Source organism: Danio rerio, chromosome 2 (genome assembly GCF_052040795.2).
Source record: "Danio rerio strain M-AB ecotype USA chromosome 2, GRCz13ab, whole genome shotgun sequence".
Classification (NCBI taxonomy): domain Eukaryota; kingdom Metazoa; phylum Chordata; class Actinopteri; order Cypriniformes; family Danionidae; genus Danio; species Danio rerio.
In genome coordinates this window covers 55,459,349-55,480,972 of record NC_141022.1, presented here as the reverse complement: position 1 = coordinate 55,480,972, position 21,624 = coordinate 55,459,349, and the positions used below count along the sequence as shown (strand labels likewise).

The window sequence follows — 21,624 nt, the reverse complement described above, 5'->3', positions numbered from 1 at the left end:
TTATAAAGTGTTACCAATGTTTTGAAGAAAGCTGGAAACCTGTAACCATTGACTCTTATAGTAGGAACAACAAATACTGTAGAAGTCAATGGTTACAGGTTTCCAGCTTTCTTCAAAATATCTTCTTTTGTTATCAACAGTAGAAAGAAACACAAACAGGTTTTCAACAAGTGAAGGCTGAGCAAATTTGGACACAATTTAGATTTTTTGGTGAACTAACCCTTTAATAAATTTTACAAAGAAATATCAAGATTTAGAAAAATGTTTAGAACCTGTAACCATTGACTCCTAAAGTAGGAACAACAAACACCATGGACGTCGATGGTTACAGGTTTCCAGCATTTTTCAAAACAACTTCTACTGTGTTCAACAGAAATAAAGTAAAAAAGGTGAATTAATGATGAAAAATTTGTAAAGGTTTGGGTGAACTGTCCCATTAAAAACCTTGCTTCTGTTCATCTTCCTCCCCATGGCAGACTCTGCGGTCGGCGGGGAAGACCTACATGATCTTCTTTGTGTTGGTAATTTTTCTGGGTTCGTTTTATCTGGTGAACTTGATTCTGGCTGTGGTGGCCATGGCGTACGAGGAGCAGAACCAGGCCACCATCGCTGAAGCCTGGGCCAAAGAGAGAGAGTTTCAGCTGGCCATGGAGCATCTGCGCAAGGAGCAGAGGGTAAATTAAATATCAACATACAGCTGAAGACAGAATTATTAGCCCTCCTGAATGTTAGCCCCCCTGTATATTTCATTTCATTTTCTTGTCGACTTAGTCCCTTTATTAATCCGGGGTCGCCACAGCGGAATGAACCGCCTACTTATCATAAAATACTGATGAATGCACTAAGAATCTTTAACTGACTTTTTTTTTTTTTTTGTACATTTTTACATTCACTTATTGAGAGCTGGTCACAACAAAAAGTTATGATAAAAAAAAAAATTAGTTCTCTCAAGCAAGTCCGAACAGACCTGAGATGCAAAAACATTATACAGATTTTGAATACATTGTGGCGACATAGTGGCGCCTCACAGCAAGAAGCTCGCTGGTTCAAGCCCCAGGTCAGTTCTGTGTGGAGTTTGCATGTTCTCCCTGTGTTCGTGTGGGTTTCCTCCGGGTGTTCTGTTTTCCCCTACAAGTCCAAAGACATGTGCAACAGGTACAGTAAATTGAATAAGCTAATTTGGCCATAGTCTATGTATGTAAATGCAAGAGTGTATGGATGTTTCTCTGTGCTAGGTTGCGGCTGGAAGTGCATCCACTGCGCAAAACATATGTTGGATAAGTTAGCGGTTCATTCCGCTGTGGCAACCCCTGTTTAATAAAAAGACTAAGCTTATAAGAAAATGAATGAATGAATACATTGTGAAGATTAGAGTATGTGGACATTCATCACAGTATTTTTAACAGCTTGACAATTTTATAGGACAAAATTTTTTTTTATAAAACCTGAGAACTGTTTAAAACTATGATTGTATTGGCATGTTACACTGAATGTTTGATCTGATGCTTTTTTTCTGTTCACTTTTATATTAGGCTTTAGCAAAACAGCGCAGAAAAGAGGCCGAGATGGCTCTGGCAGCAGATTTTTGTCCATCTCCTTTCTCCCGAAAAGACTCGATAAAATGCAGAACCAGAACGAGATCCCACAGAACGCTCTCAGAGGAGATTGAGGACAGCTTTTTGCCAAAGTTTGAACCGCTTGATGAAAAAGTAAGTATTTACAGTTTTATTTATATTTACTCTATCTTTTTCCTCATTTTTACATTTACTAATCTTTTTTTTTTATATATATTGTATATTATAATTGCAAGAAAATTTCAGTTAAAGGGATTTACTCACTGGTACTTTACACACAAGGGGTTACAAACCTTTAGAAGTTTAATTGTTCTCTATTGAACACAAAATAAGATATTTTAAATCCAAAACAACCAAAAAGCACCCAGGGGTAGCTTAAATATTTTGTCGGTGCTATTTGAGGTAGGATTCATCAAAGCAAACAACAAAGAAAATCAGACCAAGGCACTCGAAAATGTAGACAACTTAAAAAGCCTTTATTCACATGGCTAATCCTCAAAAAAACCCACACTTTTTGAGTGTCTTAGACTGATTTTTTGTTGTTTGTTAAGATATTTTAAATGTTGGATACTGTCAGGCAAAAACATCCATAAAAGCAAACTATGGAGGTCAATGGACACTGGTTTCCGACATTCTTCAAAATATCTTCTTTTGTGTTCAACAGAAGAAAGCAGCTGCTTCGATTGTCATCACTCAATTGAATAAGCGTTATCAGTGGTTATCAGCTGATAGATATGGTCCAGTAGGGGCCTTCTGCGCTTACTGGTAGGCTCAGAAGGCTGTTATCATCTATTCACATGGTTAATCAGCTATACTAAAAGAGAAGACTCTAGATCCAGATATGTTTTTACATTAATGTGACGGTTGGGTTTCCGGTTGGGGTGGGCATAGACGTTAATAAAAACACAATTAATGGGAAATGTAATAAATAATATTACTAATTCAGGTTAACTTCAGGTTGCAGCATATAGCCGATTAACCATGTGAATGGATGATAACAGCCTTCTGAGCATACCAGTAGGTGCAGAAGCCCCTACTGGCCCATATCTATCAGCTGATAACCACTGATAATGCAAATTCAATCGAGTGATAACATTCAAATCGGATGAAGAAAGAAACTCAAGCAGGTTTGCAACAAGGGATGGGAGCGTAAATAAGAGTGCAACACATTAATAATTAACTAATGCATTTACTAATGTTAACCTTATTAATGTGAAGACCTAATTGATGTGAAATTTGACCTTTTTTAACCAGCAAAATTGATCTTTTAATCCGTTAAAATAAATCTAAATGCTTTTAAAGCTAAATCTTTACAAAAGGTGCTTGTTATTAAATTACAATAACAGTCAGAAAGAGCTAAAGTGTTGTGTATATTGTGCATATAGAATTTCCCTAATGCAGTGTTTCCAACCCAAGCTCATTCTGGAAACGTAGCCCCGTGGACGTTTCTGGAGACAGCGATTTAAGTGGCCGGAGGTACGTACGGACGCGTTTAGTTCTTTTTCGAGTGAACGCTGCGGGACGGTGTGGCGCTGCTCCACTCCTCCTCTTAGAGTGGAGGGCTTTCCTGATGCAACCAGTTTGTCCGCTTAGCCCACAGCGTTGCGTCGGCGGAGCGGAGGCCCCGGAGGAGGAGCCGGCCGCGAGGACGACGACTGGGATCGAGTCCGGGGAACAGCGGTTCCAGAAATCAGGTAAGACGAAAAACAGAATCTGAAAAATTAGGGCGAGAACGCGGCGGAATCCGAAAACGTGGTCGAAATCGAAGACGAGGGCTTTTGCTTTTTTTTTTTTTCTGGATGGCTTTTGCAAACCGTCGCTCGGGTTTAGGGTTAGCTTTTCGCGCGAGAACAGAGCGGGTGCGAACAGCGCGCTCCCGAAAGGCGCCCGAGACGCGAAAAAGCGTGCACAGCGGTCTCTCGCGGATCCGCAAAAACAAAAAACGCTCGAATACGTACCTCCCGGGACGTATCTTGCGGTCCGCAGAAACATACGTGGAGCTACGTTTCCACAATGAGCCCGGGTTGCATGTTTCCTAACCCTGTTCCTGACGGCACACTAACAGTTCGTATTAGTCCCTTATGTATCAAGGGTCGCCAGAGTGCAATGAACCACCAACTATTCCAGCATATGTTTTACACAGCGGATGCCCTTCCAGCTGCAACCGAGTACTAAGAAATATCCACACACTCTTACATTCACACACATTCAATGGCCAATTTTGTTTACCCAATTCACCTATACCACATGTCTTTGGATTGTGAGGGAAACCAGAGCACCCTGAGGAAACCCACAGCAACATGGGGAGAACATGCAAACTCCACACAGAAATGCTAAATTACCCAGCTGGGACTCGAACCAGTGAGCTTCTTGCTAAGAGGCGACGGTGCTAACCACTGAGCCACTGTGCACAATTTCAACCTCTCCCTAATCAAACTGACCTGAATCAACTCATCAGAACATTAGAAGAGACTCCAAACCCAGAAATGAATGGGTCAGATAAGGGAGACACTAAAATATGTACTGTTGCTGTGCCGATGGGAATAGGGTTGGGAAACACTTCTCTAATGTCTTGCATGTGCTGTTTTGTAGCCAGCTCACCCTCTCTTGGCCACACTCTCCTCTCATCCTCTGAGCACTCGTCGGGGAAGCCAAATGAGCATCTTCACCTTCAGGCCGCGCAATAGTTCCGAGGCCGACTTTGCAGATGATGAGCACAGTGTTGCTGATTATGGGCGGAGCAGAGCGGGATCCATGGCAACGCCGTGGCATAAACACCGCACGGGGAGCATCAGGAGTCACTCGTCTCAGGTGTTCACGCCAACACTCGCCAACGGCAGACTCAACATTTCTCTGGAGCAGAACGGCATCACTGGCATCGGCCTGCACACACCCACCACTGGCCCCAAGTTCAGCATGGAGAAGGTCAAGGAGGGAACGGTGAGTCTCGGACTTATTAGGAGGGATGATAAATCGAAATCATTTATAGCACCCTCATGTTTCTGGAAGCCCAAAAACAGCTCTAAAGTACACGGTAAAAACGATCTGTTGATTAACGGATTTTGTTTTTCTGTTCATTTACGGTTGTGAATTGCATTATGGGATATTGATCACTGTTTTGTCGACTTTTAATGTTGAAAATACACCTCTACAGTTAAACAAAGGGACTTTTATTGACATTTTAGTAGTTTGTAATAATGTAATGTATAACAAATAATATAGAGAGAAATAAGTCTGTAAAATAACAGAAGAAATGTACTGTAAAGTTTTTAGTCCCATAATATATAAAACAAAATTCCAGACAATAACACTTTGAACTATTAAAAATGTGCATAAAAGTCAGTTTTTCTAACTTTTTAAGGTTTAAAGTTGTTGGGAGAAAGCTCCCAAAATGCAATTAAAAAGCATAAATTAATGAGGGAAAATAAGAGTATGAATCACAAAATACAAAAAACTGCTCATTTACAGATTTTTTCTTACAGTGTAGAGAAAATCAAAGCAAGTCTTCAGTCACAAAATGAACACATTGCTACAATTTTAACAAAAATTATAGTAAAAATATATGTGAACTTGGACCACAAAACCAGTCATAAAAATCATTACTTTTTAAAAATTGAGATTTATTTATTAAGTAAAATCTGAATGAATAAGTTTTCCTTTGGTGCAGGTTTTGTTATGATTGGCTGAGATACAGCAATTTAATATTTGGAGTCTGAGGGTTCAAAAAAACCTACAAATTGAGAAAAATCCCGATCTCACGGCAATTCATAACTTTGATTTATTTATTTAAAAAAAATATATATATTTTTTTTTCAAACAAACTTTTATTTAGAAAAGGAGAAATTTACAATATAAATCAGGAAGTAATCTGTAGAAGACCGGAATACAAGAATATACAATTACAAAGTAATAAAAACAATAAGTAAAAAGAAAGGAGTAATAGAAAGAAAATAAAAAAGAGAACAAAATGAGGAAGGGGGAAGTACAAAATTAAATTAAATAAAAAATACAGAAAGCATTAATTACTAACATACTGGAAGCATGATATTTTCATAAGTTTCTATTAACTTGCAGAATTTCCAGTTGTTAGAAAGACATAAAGCTTTAAGCATGGAATCAATTTCGATTAAAAAATGGGCATACGAGGGAGAGGATTTAAGAAATTTTTGTTTGTGGATAAAGAATTTAGCATATAATATAAAAAAGTTATATATATATACTTATTCTTCATTTTTGTTCTTGGGATTAAAATAATAACAAATAATATCTTTCAGTTTAAAGATTTGTTTTGTTGCTTGGGAATAACTTTGATTTAGTGGCTAATAGTGTGGAGGAACTATGACGTCATTTTGTAGGCTAATCGGCTGCTAGCATAAAACTGGTTCCCTCATGAAAATCGAAGTCTTTCGAAGATTGCAAATAATAAGCTCTGTGTTCAAACACTGTTCATTACACTTGTTTTGTCCAGCCGGATAATCCTCACATGAAATCACAACTTTGAGCACTTTTGGATCTTAAATGCAAACGTAAGAATTGAAAAGCTAACATCAGGGTATAAACGGACTACAGTGCTCGGGGCGCTCGTCTGTGACGTCAGCACCACCCTGCTACAAACAACTTATCAAGCTTATTTTTAGAAATAATGTCCATCACAAAGAGTTAATTTCTCTGTTTATTATATTATAATCCACAGTATGTATTATAAACAAATAAATACGCAAAAAACACATAGATCTATGTGCCTTTTGGATCATTTTCATGTAGGAAATACATCTGTTTTGCTTTACGGTTGTTCTAAAAGTTTTAAAACTGCGTGTATAAATCTGCCTATATAGTATTTTTATCAGACATATTTAAATAAGTGTATCGCTGCGTGCACACAGCCTGCTTACCTTAACAGACGACAGAAATGAGGCGTGAGGAGGAACAAGTCTATCAAATGCCTGCAAGTTCCATCATCATGGACACAGAACAACAATCAATGTTCCTTTTTCATCAGGAAGTGCAGTGAAAAGCAGCCCGTACAGTCACATCTGCTATACATTTTATGGAGGAGTGTAAATATTGCAGTTATGGGAGAGTTAAATGTGTTCAGATGAAGAAAAAAAGACGAAAAATCACTTGATCACGTTAAAATGACAGTTATGAGAGCAGGACAGAGAAGGTGCACTGGTGAGCAGTATCTTCATAATATTGTTTATTAAAATAAAAGATCAACAAATGAATGTGTCTCGACAGCCTTTACAAGTGAAGGAATTATCTACACACAATCTGAATTCCCAATTAGAAAAATACTACAAACTATAAAATAATATTCATGAAAATACCTAAAAAACAGACAAATCCAAATGCCCAATGCATGTATAATGTCCCCGACACCGCCTGTAGTCCCATTTAGCAACTTGAACCGTCTTTTTAAAGAAGCATAACCGATTTAAAAATTCAAGAGTGTGCTGTAATTGATGTGTTTTATGTCGTAGAACAAAACGTGAAAGTATCTTGAGTTTGTGTTTGCCACGAACCTTATTTAAGCGATTTTACTGAAACCCCATTTAAAAAACCCTTTGACTTTGGGACGAGGGAACCGGAAGTGCTAAAATGCTAACTCGCTTCTGGGTTTTTGCATACAAATTGACGTCATCCTTCCTCCACTCTATTTGTATAAACTTGTACAAGCTCATTCGTACAATTTAGTTAGATTTTCTCATCCTCCAATAAAGGTTGGGTTTAGAGGTGGGGTTTGGTGTCACAACTCCTTTCTAAAAATCATACATATCCGTACAACTGAACTCGAAATCGATGAATTCGCCTCTAAACTGACAAAACATAAAATAGTTACGTTTTCTCGTTAGATCAGGCTGGAAAACTCAGCTTTAGAGTTGTCCAAATGAAGTTTTCAGCAATGCATATTACTAATCAAAAATTGTGTTTTGATATATGTAAGGTAATTTACAAAAATATCTTCATGGCACATAATATTTATTAATATTTCAATGATTTTTGGCAATAAAGAAACATGGAACATTCTAACTCATACAATGTATTGTTGGTTACTGTCAAAACTTTACCTGTGAAACTTAAGAGTTAGATCATTTGGTCCAGGGTCACAAATATGCAATAATAATATAATAAAATAAACATAATTAATATATATATTAAAATAAAATATTTACAATAAAATAATGCATGGACAAAGTTAGAGATATGTTAAAGTATTAATAACTAAACACTGTAATTTAGAGCACAAAACGTTCATGTTAATATTAATTTTTAGACAATACCAATGTTTTTACTTCAGAAGTATTAAGCAATACTTTGTGAAATAATTCTGACTTTTTAAAATGTTTGTTATTTTGACCAATTATTATATTGTCCCTAAAAGCTCTTAATGACAGTCTTTTCATTTAAAATGTGTGAATACTATCAGACATAATTAAACAAATATTAACATTTCAACACATGCATATTCAGAAAAAAATCTGAATTTTGACAATAAATCTATATAAAATATTCCATGTTTCCAAACATTAAATATTAGTGAAATATAAATGTGTGCAATATAGACAAAAACATATATTACATATTAAATGGATAGTTCACTCAAAACTGAAAATTACCATTTATTCTCCCTCGTGTGATTTTAAAACTGGGGAAACTGGGTTTCTTTCTTCTGTCACACAAAAAAGAAGATATTTTGAAAAATGCTGGCTAATGACACCCATATTGACTTCCATAGTAGGAAAAAGTCAGGGGGGAGGGGGCATCCAATACCATTCTTTAAAATAACTTATTTTGTGTTCAACAGAAGAAAGAAACTCAAATAGTTTTGGAACAAGCGAAATGTGAAATTTAACTATCCCCTTAAGTAAAATAAGTGTGACATTTGTTCAATAAATAACTAGAAACAGTGAGCACGTACTAGGTTTTGATGTTTTGATGTCAACTTTGATTGACAGGAGCCAGAGTGTCAGAATGAACAAGTCAAGCTGACTGTGGATGTCCAGGAGGAAGTCCTGCCTCCTCGCAGGAAGAGAGGACTGAGCTCTGTCAGCTTCTTCAGTGACGCCATGGATGGTGCGACACACTACAATTACAAAAATATACACATTTTAAAGAGTATAGTGCTAAAAAACAATGTACAGTTGAAGTCAGAATCATTAGCCCTCTTGAATTATTGATTATTAGCCCCCCTGTATATTTTCCCCAATTTCTTTTAAATGAAAATAAGATTTCTTCAACACATTTCTAAACATAATAGTTTTAATTACTCATTTATAATAACTGATTTATTGTATCTATGCCATGATGACAGTAAAAAATATTTGACTAGATATTTTTCAAGACACTTCTATACAGCTTAAAGTAACATTTAAAGGCTTAACTAGGTTAACTAGGCAGGTTAGGGTGATTAGGCAAGTTATTGTATAACGATGGTTTGTTCTGTAGACTATCAAAAAAAATATATATATAGCTTAAGAGGGCAAATAATATTGACCTTACAAAATTAAGAACTGCTTTTATTCTAGCCAAAATAAAATAAATAAGACTTTCTCTAGAAGAAAAAATATTATCAGACATACTGTGAACATTTCCTTGCTCTGTTAAACATCATTTGGAAAATATATGAAAAAGGTGAAAAAAAAAATTCACAGGAGGGCTAATAATTCTGACTTCAACTGTATTTAGCCACTCACATCTGAATATGCAAAACTGTTCACAATAAAAGCACTTCAAATCAGTTTGATACCATTCTTTGTTCCTTTGACACTTTTTTCTAGTATCTTGTAATAATAGATGCACAATATATTGGCATGCATATCGCTGGAATAAAAAATTAGGCCGATATTTTTAAGCCAATAAATTATGCAATATTGACACATTTTGTTAAATCACTGCACATACTTGCTGCCATCACTGTTTTATTAATTTTCAGGTATTTTCGTTAATGTTCAATAACTTGGTTGCTGCATTTATCTTTTGTTAGGTGGTAGATTTGATTTATAAAAAAGAAAGTCGGCCATAACAAAAAATATTTGGCTAATAAAGTTCAGAGATCAGTGAAACTTTTCTGACGTTAAAATAAATTCATTTATTCACTGTATGCATTTGCCTTTTGTTTTTGTAATCATGCAGAAAAAAATAAATATATATATATATATATATATATATATACATACATACACACACACACACACACACACTACCTGACAAAAGTCTTGTTGCAATGTGAGATGTAAGAGCAACAAATAATAACTTGACTTCTAGTTGATTATTTGGAAAAAATTCAGAAGGTAGATTTTTCTGATGAATTGATCTGTTGAGATTTTGATTGTTGAGCTGCATCCCAATCATCACAAATACTGCAGAAGACCTACTGAAACCTGCATGGACCCAAGATACTCTCAGAAATTAGTCAAGTTGGGTGAAGGAAAAATCATGGTTTGGTGTTATATTCAGTATGGGGTCATGCAAGAGATCTGCAGAGTAGGTGGCAACATCAACAGCCTGAAGTATCAAGACATTTGTGCTGCACATTACATTACAAACCACAGGAGAGGGCAAATTCTTCAGCAGGATAGCGCTCCTTCTCATACTTCAGCCTCCACATCAAGGTTCCTGAAAGCAAAGGAGGTCAAGTTGCTCCAGGATTGTCCAGCCCAGTCACCAGACATGAATATTATTGAGCATGTCTGGGCTAAGATGAAGGCATAGAAGATGAATCCAAAGAATCTTGATGAACTCTGGGAGTCCTGCAAGAACACTTTCTTTGCCATTCCAGATGACTTTATTAATAAGTGATTTGAGTCATTGCAGAGATGTGTGGATGCAGTCCTCCAAACTCATGATGGAGTCAGACACAATATTCAGTCTTTCTCCACTGCAGCATGACTTTATATTCTATACTGGACATTATTTCTGTTAAGTGACAAGACTTTTGTCTAAGCAAAGTCAGACTTTACTGTCCTAATTAAAGAATTAAGGTATGATCATATTTTATTTAGTTAAAATAAGCATAATCTAGAAGCCTTCACCTTTCATATAAGCCACTTCTGATACCAAATGATCAACTAGAAGTCAATATTTATTGTTCCTAAAACTTACCAGTACTTTAAAGTAATGGTCAATTAATTTAGTTTATGTTATTTAAGTCAAATAACGTTAGTTCACGTCTACAAATCTCTAGAGTTATCGGTTATCATGAGGGTAAAAAATATCATATGCTGTAAAATTTTTAAAAAGTTTACAAATTTGAGTGCATAGAACATGAAACATTTGAGTTGTCCCCAAAAATAGCACGATTTTTTGTAGTTCATTTTAAATTAGTACTTTGCAGCAAAAAATTGGAGTGTATCAGTGCATCCCTACTTCTAATGATATGCAATGTTGCTCGCCATGACTGTATCCCAAAGGCTAAAAGTATCAAACACCAGCTCACCTTACTTTTTCCCCTTTAATTCTCCTCTTAGAACTGGAAGAGGCCCGTCAGAAGTGTCCTCCATGCTGGTATGAGTTTGCACAGAAGTATCTGATTTGGACGTGTTCTCCTGCCTGGCTGAGAGTGAAGGAAGGGCTTAAAGTCATGGTGATGGACCCGTTCCTGGACCTCGCCATTACCATCTGCATAGTTCTCAACACGTTATTCATGGCCCTCGAGCACTATCCTATGACTGACGAATTCAACAGCATGCTGAGTATTGGAAACCTGGTCAGTTACTTCTCTTATTGCTACTCTACACATTTTACATCTGTACAATTATTAAGTCAAGTTGAGCTTTAAGGGGCCGTTCACACAAAGCATGATAACGATAAATTCCGAATGTAAAACAACGACAGTTCAGACCACAGCCATAATATAATGATAAATATGTAGAGAAACGACATTGTTGAAATTATTTTCAGAAAGTATTTTTCCCAACTTCCATTATAAAGGGCTCGCACAATTTAAATCTACAGATGACATTGTGGAATTGTGTGAATTAAGCTCACTGCTTAATTTTTGATGTTTTCATTGATTGTCATACATCAGAAGATAATGACTTGTCTTGGAAACTTTTCTTTTTTAAATGCTTCCAAATGATTTGTCTTTGAAACAATCGTTAATACCATGGAAAAAATTATACAAATAAATGTGATTTATGCAAGCCAGGCTAGCAAACTTAAAAGGCTAGGAACTTAAAAATAAGTCCCTCAAGTATCTAGGTCTAGATCAAGGATGTCAAATGATCAGGCCCGCGAAAAGGTTTAATCCGGCCCGCGTGAGGATTCTGTAAAGTATAAAAACGAGGTGCAATTTTTTAAAAAAAGAAGCTGCTGTTTCAGTTGAATTACCTTTAAACAGTTATTTTATCTGATAAAGCAGGGATTCTTAACCGGTGAGCCGCGGCCCACTAGTTTGATTACTTCAAACTCGGCGCAAAAAACAGCCTCATGATCGCATCTGCAACTAGTAGGCAACACGTAAGTCAGTTCATTCACAAACTCTGCGTGAAATGAAAGTCTCTCTGTCTATTATTGTGTGAACTAGTTAATATATCTGCATAGTTGCCCAAATGAATGTCCTGTGAGTGATTTATAACAGACACGCGCCCATATAGGATCTAGCGAAGCTCAATGATGTTTCTGCCATAGAATGTAAAATAAACTTGCATATGAGCTTCAGACTCGCTCTAGCGGAGCTGTTCACGTTCACTCCCAATATTATCCAGCTGCAAACTCAACCACCATCAGACCGATGGGTTTTAACAGATTTAGGGTGTTTTACTGTATTTTACATTTGTTTGTATATTTTTGAATAGTAGATATTCAGTCAGTACAGCTTAAAGCAAAAGCTGCTCTTTTGCAATCTCCCTGTTGACCTGTGGTTCTTTTTGTATCTGTATGTTTGAAGAAAAAAAAAAAAAAAAAAAAAAATTAAAAAAAAATAATAATAATAATAGTAATAATTATATATATATATATATATATATATATATATATTAGGGATGTAACGGTATCAGAATTTCACGGTACGGTAATACCTCGGTATGAATGTCACGGTACGGTATTTATTGAATCATTTACAGGAAAAAACAAAACTTATGAAAATACTCCAAAAAAGTGCCAAAAGTGTCAATGACATACAAATTAGCCATCTATCTGTAAGCTTTGAAACAGGAACTTCAATTTTAATAACAAAAAAATATTAAACTATGTAAAAAAATAAAGTTTCAATTTAGTATTGTTGAAAACTCATCACATTCAACATTTAATCACTCACTCACTTAGATTGTCTGCATCAATCTGAACAGTGTGCTGTGTTTCTGCAGTCCCCATGACTGATTATTAGTCGTGTTCCCCAACTTGCAGGCACGTGCACACACAGGGCTCAACCTGTGCAGTGCACATGCCCTTTTTAGTCTTGGATAGAAAGTTCCCTTCCAAAATGATCAAAAGTGCCCCCGCGACGCGACACACCCTCCGTCCCCGCTTTACAGTACACGCGCGACAACACAGCTGATCAGAACACGCGCGACAACACCACTATTCAGTACGCGCTCGGCGACAACACCCGCTTCCAGCTTCCAGCTCTTTTTGATTCCCGCTTCTAGCAGCACACTGCATTTCCGCATTACTGGATCTGTAGCGACAACAGACCGCAAGGGATGATGGCCAAGCCTGGGCTGATGGAAATTGTAGTTTTCGCTACCTCCCGTTAGCTTCATTCGCCTGAGCAAATTTTCTCAGAAGACCTATAGTTTTACCGAGTCATGCGACTACGGTAATATCGAAAAAAATTTATATTGCGGTATGACGGTATTTACAATACCATTACATCCCTAATATATATATATATATATATATATATATATATATATATATATATATATATATATATATATATATATATATATATATATATATATATATACATATATCAGTTTTAATTTGATATATAACTAAATTTAAATAAAATTATATATTTTTTAATAAAATGCTGATAATAGAAAATATTAGAAGGCACAGCAAATGTATTATAGATATATATATAATACATTTGTACATATATAATACATATATTTATAATAAATAAAGGTTTAAATTAGTATTTCATATAAATATTTTTGAGAAAACATATTTTTCAGGTGAGCCTACAAAAATTTATCAGAGAAAGAAGTGGGCCCAAAGTGAAAAAGATTAAGAACCCCTGCAATATAAAAATCCTGATTCAGCATCAGTTTTACAGCCTTCTCAGAGAGAAAGACCACATCATCTATGCCCTGCCATACCACACTGAGGGGTTCTCACAAGGAAATGTAACTTTCACATTTTGTCAGTTTTGTGGCTACTTCGTACAAGTTCAGTCGTACAAAAATGTACGATATAAAAAAAAGGAGGCGTGGTACCCACACACCTAAACCCAACTATCATTGGTGGACAATCAAATCAATTGTATGAATCCATATGAATAAGCAACTAAATCAAAAAGTTCTGAATTTCTGTGAGATTGTGTTGTCCTCACACTCCAGCTTTATGTTGATCATATTAAAACAAAGAAAACAATCTGAAGTTGTTGTTTTTAAGTTTTATATACCATGATTTTACTGGTCCAGCCTGCTTGGGAATAGATTTTCCTCTTTGTGGCCCCTGAGCAAAAATGAGTTCGACACCCCTGGTCTAGATTTTGTTCCCTCTTTTGATAATTCTAGGGAAAGTAACTGAAGTTGTTTTAATTCTACTAAAGTTACTGTGATTGCTAAATTCACTTGATTAGATTTATTACACGAGCTGAATTCACTGGTCAGATGCAGTAGTAGCACACTCAAGACATCTGCTCGTTACAAGAGGGTATTGCAAAAAAATCATAAACAAAACTAAAAATAAACAGACTATTATCATTTGTAAAAGTGGATGCAAATCTATTTATTGTAATGTTTATATTTATAGTTATCGTGCTTGGTGTGATCAGGGGCCTGTTTCAGTAAGGAGGTTTAAACAACTCAGAGTTTAAACTTGAACTCTGAGTTGATTTACCGAGAGATAAAAAACTCAGAGTTTTCGGTTTCAGAACAGCTGATCTGAGTTGGGTCAATCAACTTTGAGTAGACCAACTCAGAGTTAAGTGCGCGCACCGTGACTATAAAAAGGCATTATCAATGGAGCGCAGATATTACGAGTGACTATGGCAACGTCTTAAAAAAAGAGATCAGCATTTCTTTCTCCAGCTGAACTTGATGTGCTCATGCAAAGTTATAGCAAATTTGAGCGTATATATTTAATCAGAAGCAGCCATCAGTGAAACAGAGACAGCGTGGGAAAACAGCTGCTCAAGTTAATGCGTAATTTTTAATTTTAAGTATTTAAACATTTAAGTATAATAAAATAAGTAATGGAATGTGTGACGTTTATACTTTTTTTCTAAACTTTTATACACTTTTATCAGTTTTAATAGATTTAACAGTGCACTTGTGTGTCTGCCTTTTTATTAAGTGATAGAGGTTGATATAACATTAAGAAGGTAAGCAGTAATAAAATTATTTTTAGACAGAATAATCCCATTAATCTCTAACAGTACATGTCGAAGGTTAAGCTAATTATTTATGAAAAAAAAGGACAAGCCTCGTGCGTGACTTTGTTCTGTGTGTGACAAAAATGTAGGCAATAGCTATGTTTCCATCAAAATTACATAAATTTGTGCAACACTGGAATAAAATAAAGCAGCGTTTTTATCCAAAGAGTCTAAGAGAACACAATCGTTACTTCCTGATTAACTTGCGCCAAATATCAACAGTAAAAACAGAATTACTGCGGTAGAAGAAGCTGTGTCAAAGTTTTTATTTAATTAATGTACCTGTCCTGAGCCTCAGTCAGAAGACAATTGACACACAATGAACACGTGGGGGCGTTTGAAGCCAGACACGGAGATCTTGACACGCTCCAGACGCTCGGAGGTCATTAATAATATACACTAATACTGAAACAGTAAAGGCATTTTAGAATGACTAAAACAACATTTAAGATGTTCTGCAGTGTGCTCAGTCTGCTGGTTTGTCCTTTCACACACACTTTCATAATCATCTCTAACAAACCATTTTTTAATGTACATACTGTAATTTGTTAAGTGTACTTCGTAGTTTATGTGCAGCTTATCAAATAAAAGTTTAACCTACTCAGTTATGCACATGTTATATTATGCATATTTTCAAAAGTTATGTAAATCATGACGTTTCCATCAATCTGTTTTATGCACATCTCCAAAATGAGCTCTAAAATAGGTGTGTGGAAATGTAAGACTAATGCGAGAAATACCGCTTCATCTTTAAAAAGGGGAGGAGACCGACAGAAACTCAGAGTTTAGAGAATAAAACCTGCTCCGGACCAGGTTTGATTCACAGAGTAAGTTACCACAGTAACTGACTTTGAGTTAAAGTTAACTCTCTTTTAGAAACAGGCTTGACTTACCCTGATTTCTCGAGTTTAACAAACCTGCCATTTTGAAACGGAAAACCCAGAGTTTCTCTCATTTCAGGGTTAAAATACTCTGAGTTTTAACTTAACCTGCTTTCTGAAACAGGCCTCAGGCCTTTATTGTCATGCCTTTACATACAGTCGAACAAAATAAGTTGCATCTCGAAGGACTACAGTGCTACATAGATAAACATAAATATGAACGCAACACTAGGCATAACAGCAGTTCTTAAACCTAGAGTAAACATAGCTAACTTGCTGAAGCAGTAATGTAACTACATATACTATATAGCAGTGTTTCCCAACCCTGTTCCTGGTGGCACACCAAAAGTACGTATTTTGGACGATTCCCTTATCTAAGTCATTAACTTCAGGTTTTGGAGTCTCTTTTCATGTTCCGAACTGTTGATTCAGGTGAGTTTGATTAGGAAGAGGTTGAAAATGTGTACTGTTTGTGTGCCTTCAAGAACAGGGTTGGGAAACACTACTACATAATATACATAACCTAAGACAGGCAAGTCATTCAAATAATACTGTGCAATATTGTGCAAAGTAGGCATTTAAGGTTGAAAAGCAAGTTGTGATGTAGTTTGTAGTGCATCATCTTATTGATTTGTTGTAACATGTCAAATATTATGTGTTTAATTTCAATGTAAATCTTTTATTCTTGCTTACAAGGTGTTCACTGGAATTTTCACGGCGGAGATGGTGCTGAAGATCTTTGCTCTGGATCCATATTATTACTTTCAGCAAGGCTGGAACATCTTTGATGGAATTATTGTTTGTTTGAGTCTGATGGAGTTGGGTCTTTCCAATGTGGAGGGTCTGTCTGTTCTTCGCTCGTTCAGACTGGTAAGCTTCAACACTGCTTAGAAACAAACAGCCAATTATGTAGATTAGAGGAATATGAAGACAGTTACAGTATATGGAAAAAATATGAGAAATAACATGAAGGGTATTTTTGTAATTTAATATGTTATTAATTATAGCAAGAGGATGATAGATTAATAAAAAAAGGCAGTAAAATGTATTGTTCTTTCTGCATTGAACATTAAATCAGCAAACAAACACATTAAATTAATAAACTATAGTTAAATACGGTTACTAACACTACTTTAAAAAAACACTCACTAAGCAACCTCTAACTTCCCATAGGGGAAAATAAATAATAATAAAAAATTATTTATAATAAAAATAAATTAATTAATTTAAAAAACAACAAATAAAGAAAAGTGAAAAAAATAATTAATTAATTTAAAATAGCACGAATAATACACATGAATATAAAAGACTTGACAAAAGTCTTGTCGTCGACCCCAGTTGTAAATGCAACTGATAATAACTTGATTTCTAGTTGATCACTTGGAAAAGTGGCAGTGGCAGAAATAGACTTTTCTGATGAATTATCACAAATACTACAAAAGACCAACTGGAACCCACATGGACCCAAGATTCTCACAGAAATCAGTCAAGTTTGGTGAAGGAAAGATCATGGTTTGGGGTTACATTGGGGGCATGAGAGATCTGCAGAGTGGATGGCAACATCAACAGCCTGAGGTATCAAGACATTTGTGCTGCCCATTACATTACAAACCACGGGAGAGGGCAAATTCTTCAGCAGGATAGCGCTCATCATACTTCAGCCTCCACATCAAAGTTCCTGAAAGCAATGAAGGTCAAGGTGCTCCAGGATTGGCCAGCACAGTCATCAGACATGAACATTATTGAACATGTCTGGGCTAAGATGGAGGAGGCATTGAAGATGAATCCAAAGAATCTTGATGAACTCTGGGAATCCTGCAGGAATGCTTTCTTTGCCATTCCAGATGACTTTATTAATAAGTGATTTGAGTCATTCTGTTTCCACTGCAGCATGACTTTATATTCTATACTGGACATTAGTTCTGTTAAGTGACAAGACTTTTGTCTAAGCAAAGTCAGACCATACTGTCCTAATTAATTGAATAAAATTCAAGGCATGATCATATTAGATTTTACTAAAATAAGCGTAATCTAGAGGCCTTTCATAAAAGCCAATTCTGATACCAAATGATCAACTAGAAGTCATATTATTATTTGTTGTTCCTAAAACCTGGATAGGCAACAAGACCTTTATAATTTAGTATATACTATTAAATAATAATAATATATGAATAATATATATGTAAATAATATTAATTGTGGAATACTGTTCATGCTGTAAAAATACAAAAGAAAAAAAAACATTTGAATGTCAATAGATGGAAAATGAAAAATGAAGGTGTTTGAGCTGTAGTTTTAGCAAAAGCTCTTACACTTTCTAAAGTATTTAAAATTATATAACAATGACATTTTTAACATATTTTTGCTGATGTTGGCGTATTTTAAATATACTACAGGCACTGCAATAACAAAAAGTTAGTTGTAAATCAGCAAGATTTTCTTTTTAACAAACTGTTGATTCACAAAAAGTGACATTGATGCCGAAAAGTAAATCAGAAACATTGTTAATTCTGTTTTTCCTAAAGCTCACACACTTACAATCCCTAAGAAAATCTCCACAATATTCATCAGTTTACTAGACCTTATCCTTGCAAGCAAAAGCACTGTCAGTATCATAGATGCTGAATATACCCAGCATTAAATATTAGCATGCATAATTAAGAAATGTGAAAATAGGGACAGATTTGGAAAAATCCAAATCTGCCATTAATTTTGTTTATCAGTCTGTAATTAGGAGATATTTTACACACGCTGAGTCCATTAGTGCACACACTCTATTAAAATATCAACACATCTGTTTTTATGCGAGGAGAACCGTCGTACGCGTGACAAAGGTAGCACGCACAGCCCATCTGCACTCGCCTGATCCTCTTGAACTCAGAGTCTTGCTATTTATTATCAGATTAAAGCTGCACAGAGCTTTTAACATCCCTTTATATTGTGAGAATAAATACTGTTGTTAAGCAGCGCTGTGTGTTAATGTACAAAATTTGTCTTTTTTGAAAGCTTCACCCGAATGTGCATATTTGGCAACGCAGTAATCCTTTATCCATTAGTGAGATTAAATACGTTGGAGTTCACATCTCAAAAAAAAAGCAGCCTATACTTTCTTCTGGCTCAACATCAGTCATGCTGAAAAAAAAGTGAATATAGGTCATGGTTTAGCTAAAATATTATATTACAAGAGAATATATGGCTAACAATGTTATTAAGTGTTAGCCAAGCAAATGGTGCACTTAAAATCAATATAAAAATGCATTTCTTGCTCTTGTAAACTGATTTCTGAGGGTATATACAGAACATTATACCCAATAGAAATTGATGGAGACATGTTATTGAGCCTTACGTATCTTGCAAAGTTACAATTACATTTACATTTACAAGGTATTTGACTCCTGTAATAAGATTTCTGATTGCAATAGGATGGTTCAGAAAGAACAAGAATGGATTTCTTTAATCTGAAATTGATGGAAAGATGATATAGAGTGCAGTGGGACCTGTCTTGCAAATAAAAATAAATGCAAATCTCATTTACATTGCTTGTGCAATCTGATGCATTTTTGAAAGCAAAAGGAAATGCTATATATATTTTTTTTTTAATCTGCAGTACACTGGCCATCAAGGAAGAAGTTTGGTGACCACTGGCTTCAAGTGACATTTAAAGGCTTAACTAAGTTAATTAGGTTAAATAGGCAAGTTATTGTATAACGATAGTTTGTTCTGTAGACTATCGAAAAACAATATAGCTTAAAGAGGCTAATAATACTGACCTTAAAACAGTTTTTTAAAAATTAAAAACTGCTTTTATTCTAGCCGAAATAAAACAAATAAGACTTTCTCCAGAAGAAAAAATATTATTAGACATACTGTAAAAATTTTCTTGTCCTTTTAAACATCATTTGGGAAATATTTAAAAAAGAAAAAAAAAAAATCAAAGGGGGGCAAATAATTTTGATTGCAATTGTGTGTGTGTGTGTGTGTATATATATATATATATATATATATATATATATATATATATATATATATATATATATATATATATATATATATGTATATATATATGTATATTTATATATATATATATATATATATATATATATATATATATATATATATATATATATATTTATATATATATATATATATATATATATATATATATATATATATATATATTTATTTATATATATATATATATATATATATATATTTATTTATATATATATATATATATATATATATATATATATATATATATATATATATATACACACATACATATATATATATATATATATATATACATACATATATATATATATATATATATATATATATATATATATATATATATATATATATATATATATATATAAATAGTTAGTTAATATCAGTTAATATTTTTTCCCCGACATTTGTTAAACTGAAAGAAGATTTCTTTCAACACATTTCTAAACATAATAGTTTGAACAACTCATTTGCAATAACTGATTTCTTTTATCTTTGCCATGATGACAGTAAATAATATTATACTAGTTACAGTACAGTGCTCAGCATAATTGAGTACACTCCATTTTAAAATTGAATATTTTTTTCCATTTCTCGGTAAATATAGGCAATGTATTTTGGAGGATTTAAACAAAACAGATTTCCTAAACAGAAATATATATTAAAATAATCCTTAATATTATTATATGAAATATAATAATAATAATAATAATAATAATAAAAATAAAATTTATAATAATAAATAAATTATTAATAATAAATTAATAATATTTTATATAATATTACTATGTAAAATAATATTTCTAAATACCAAACATGTTTAGAAATTGAAAGATATACAATTAAATTCAAGCAAAACATTGCATAAATAAAACTACAATGTACAAAATTTCAACTAAATTTTTTCATTTTTGCTTCTCTCTTCTCTCCTTTTTAAATATTTTTCTATAACATTCAAATGTAGGTGTACTAGTTTACGACAATTATCGCAAGTTATTTTGTTAAATAAGCTCCAGATTTGGCTTCAGTACTGACTAATCTAATGTATATTCACATATATAATATTGTATAGCTTCCTATTAAAAATATGAATTTAAAAGAGAGATTTGTCAGGGGTGTACTTGTATATGCTGAGCATTGTATTTTTCAAGATACTAGTATTCAGCTTAAAGTGACTTAACTAGGTTAATTAGGCAAGTGAAGCTGTAGTCACGCTGCAGTTTTCACCCCATAGACTTCTATTCATACACGGCACTCCCGAAACACAAGCTTGTGCGACAAGTTTGACATTTCGCTGCAATCGAAAGCTTGGTGAACTCTGACCTGTGAAATCACATCACACGATTGCAAGAGACCAATAAAAGATTAAAACATGAACTCTCTGGACAGAAATTAGAGCAAATATGCAATCTCTTGCTTCATCAACGTGTTTTTATCCCTCCCCTTTTCGCAGAGCAGTATGACAGAATTTTGCAATCACAAACTCTTAGTGTGACCGCGGCTTTAGAGTAATTAGGTAAATCATTATATAGGGATAATTTGTTCTGTAGACAATTTAAAAAAATTATATATATATATATATATATATATATATATATATATATATATATAT

General features: G+C 34.2%; 1 protein-coding gene and 1 long non-coding RNA gene across 7 annotated transcripts in view; one reads left to right on the top strand and one right to left on the bottom strand.

The window, feature by feature from the left end:
- Positions 1-21,624, top strand: part of scn12aa (sodium channel, voltage gated, type XII, alpha a) — a 155,642-nt gene that overhangs the window by 86,543 nt on the left and 47,475 nt on the right. For all 5 annotated transcript variants that reach the window (XM_087240127.1, XM_087240125.1, XM_087240124.1 and 2 more), the window contains 6 exon segments: positions 477-674; positions 1,533-1,709; positions 4,167-4,514; positions 8,531-8,648; positions 11,042-11,280; positions 16,698-16,871. In XM_087240127.1, the coding sequence (XP_087096253.1) occupies positions 477-674; positions 1,533-1,709; positions 4,167-4,514; positions 8,531-8,648; positions 11,042-11,280; positions 16,698-16,871 (1,254 nt within the window).
- LOC141378974 (uncharacterized) overlaps positions 7,475-21,624 on the bottom strand; it is an 87,526-nt gene continuing 73,376 nt past the window's right edge. The window contains exons 2-4 of one of the 2 annotated variants that reach the window (XR_015479065.1): positions 16,695-16,887; positions 11,011-11,127; positions 7,475-8,658 (exon numbers count right to left, since the gene is read on the bottom strand). This is a non-coding gene — a long non-coding RNA (uncharacterized LOC141378974). The remainder of the gene's footprint in view (positions 8,659-11,010; positions 11,128-16,694; positions 16,888-21,624) is intronic. The other variant, XR_015479064.1, reaches the window with a different exon arrangement.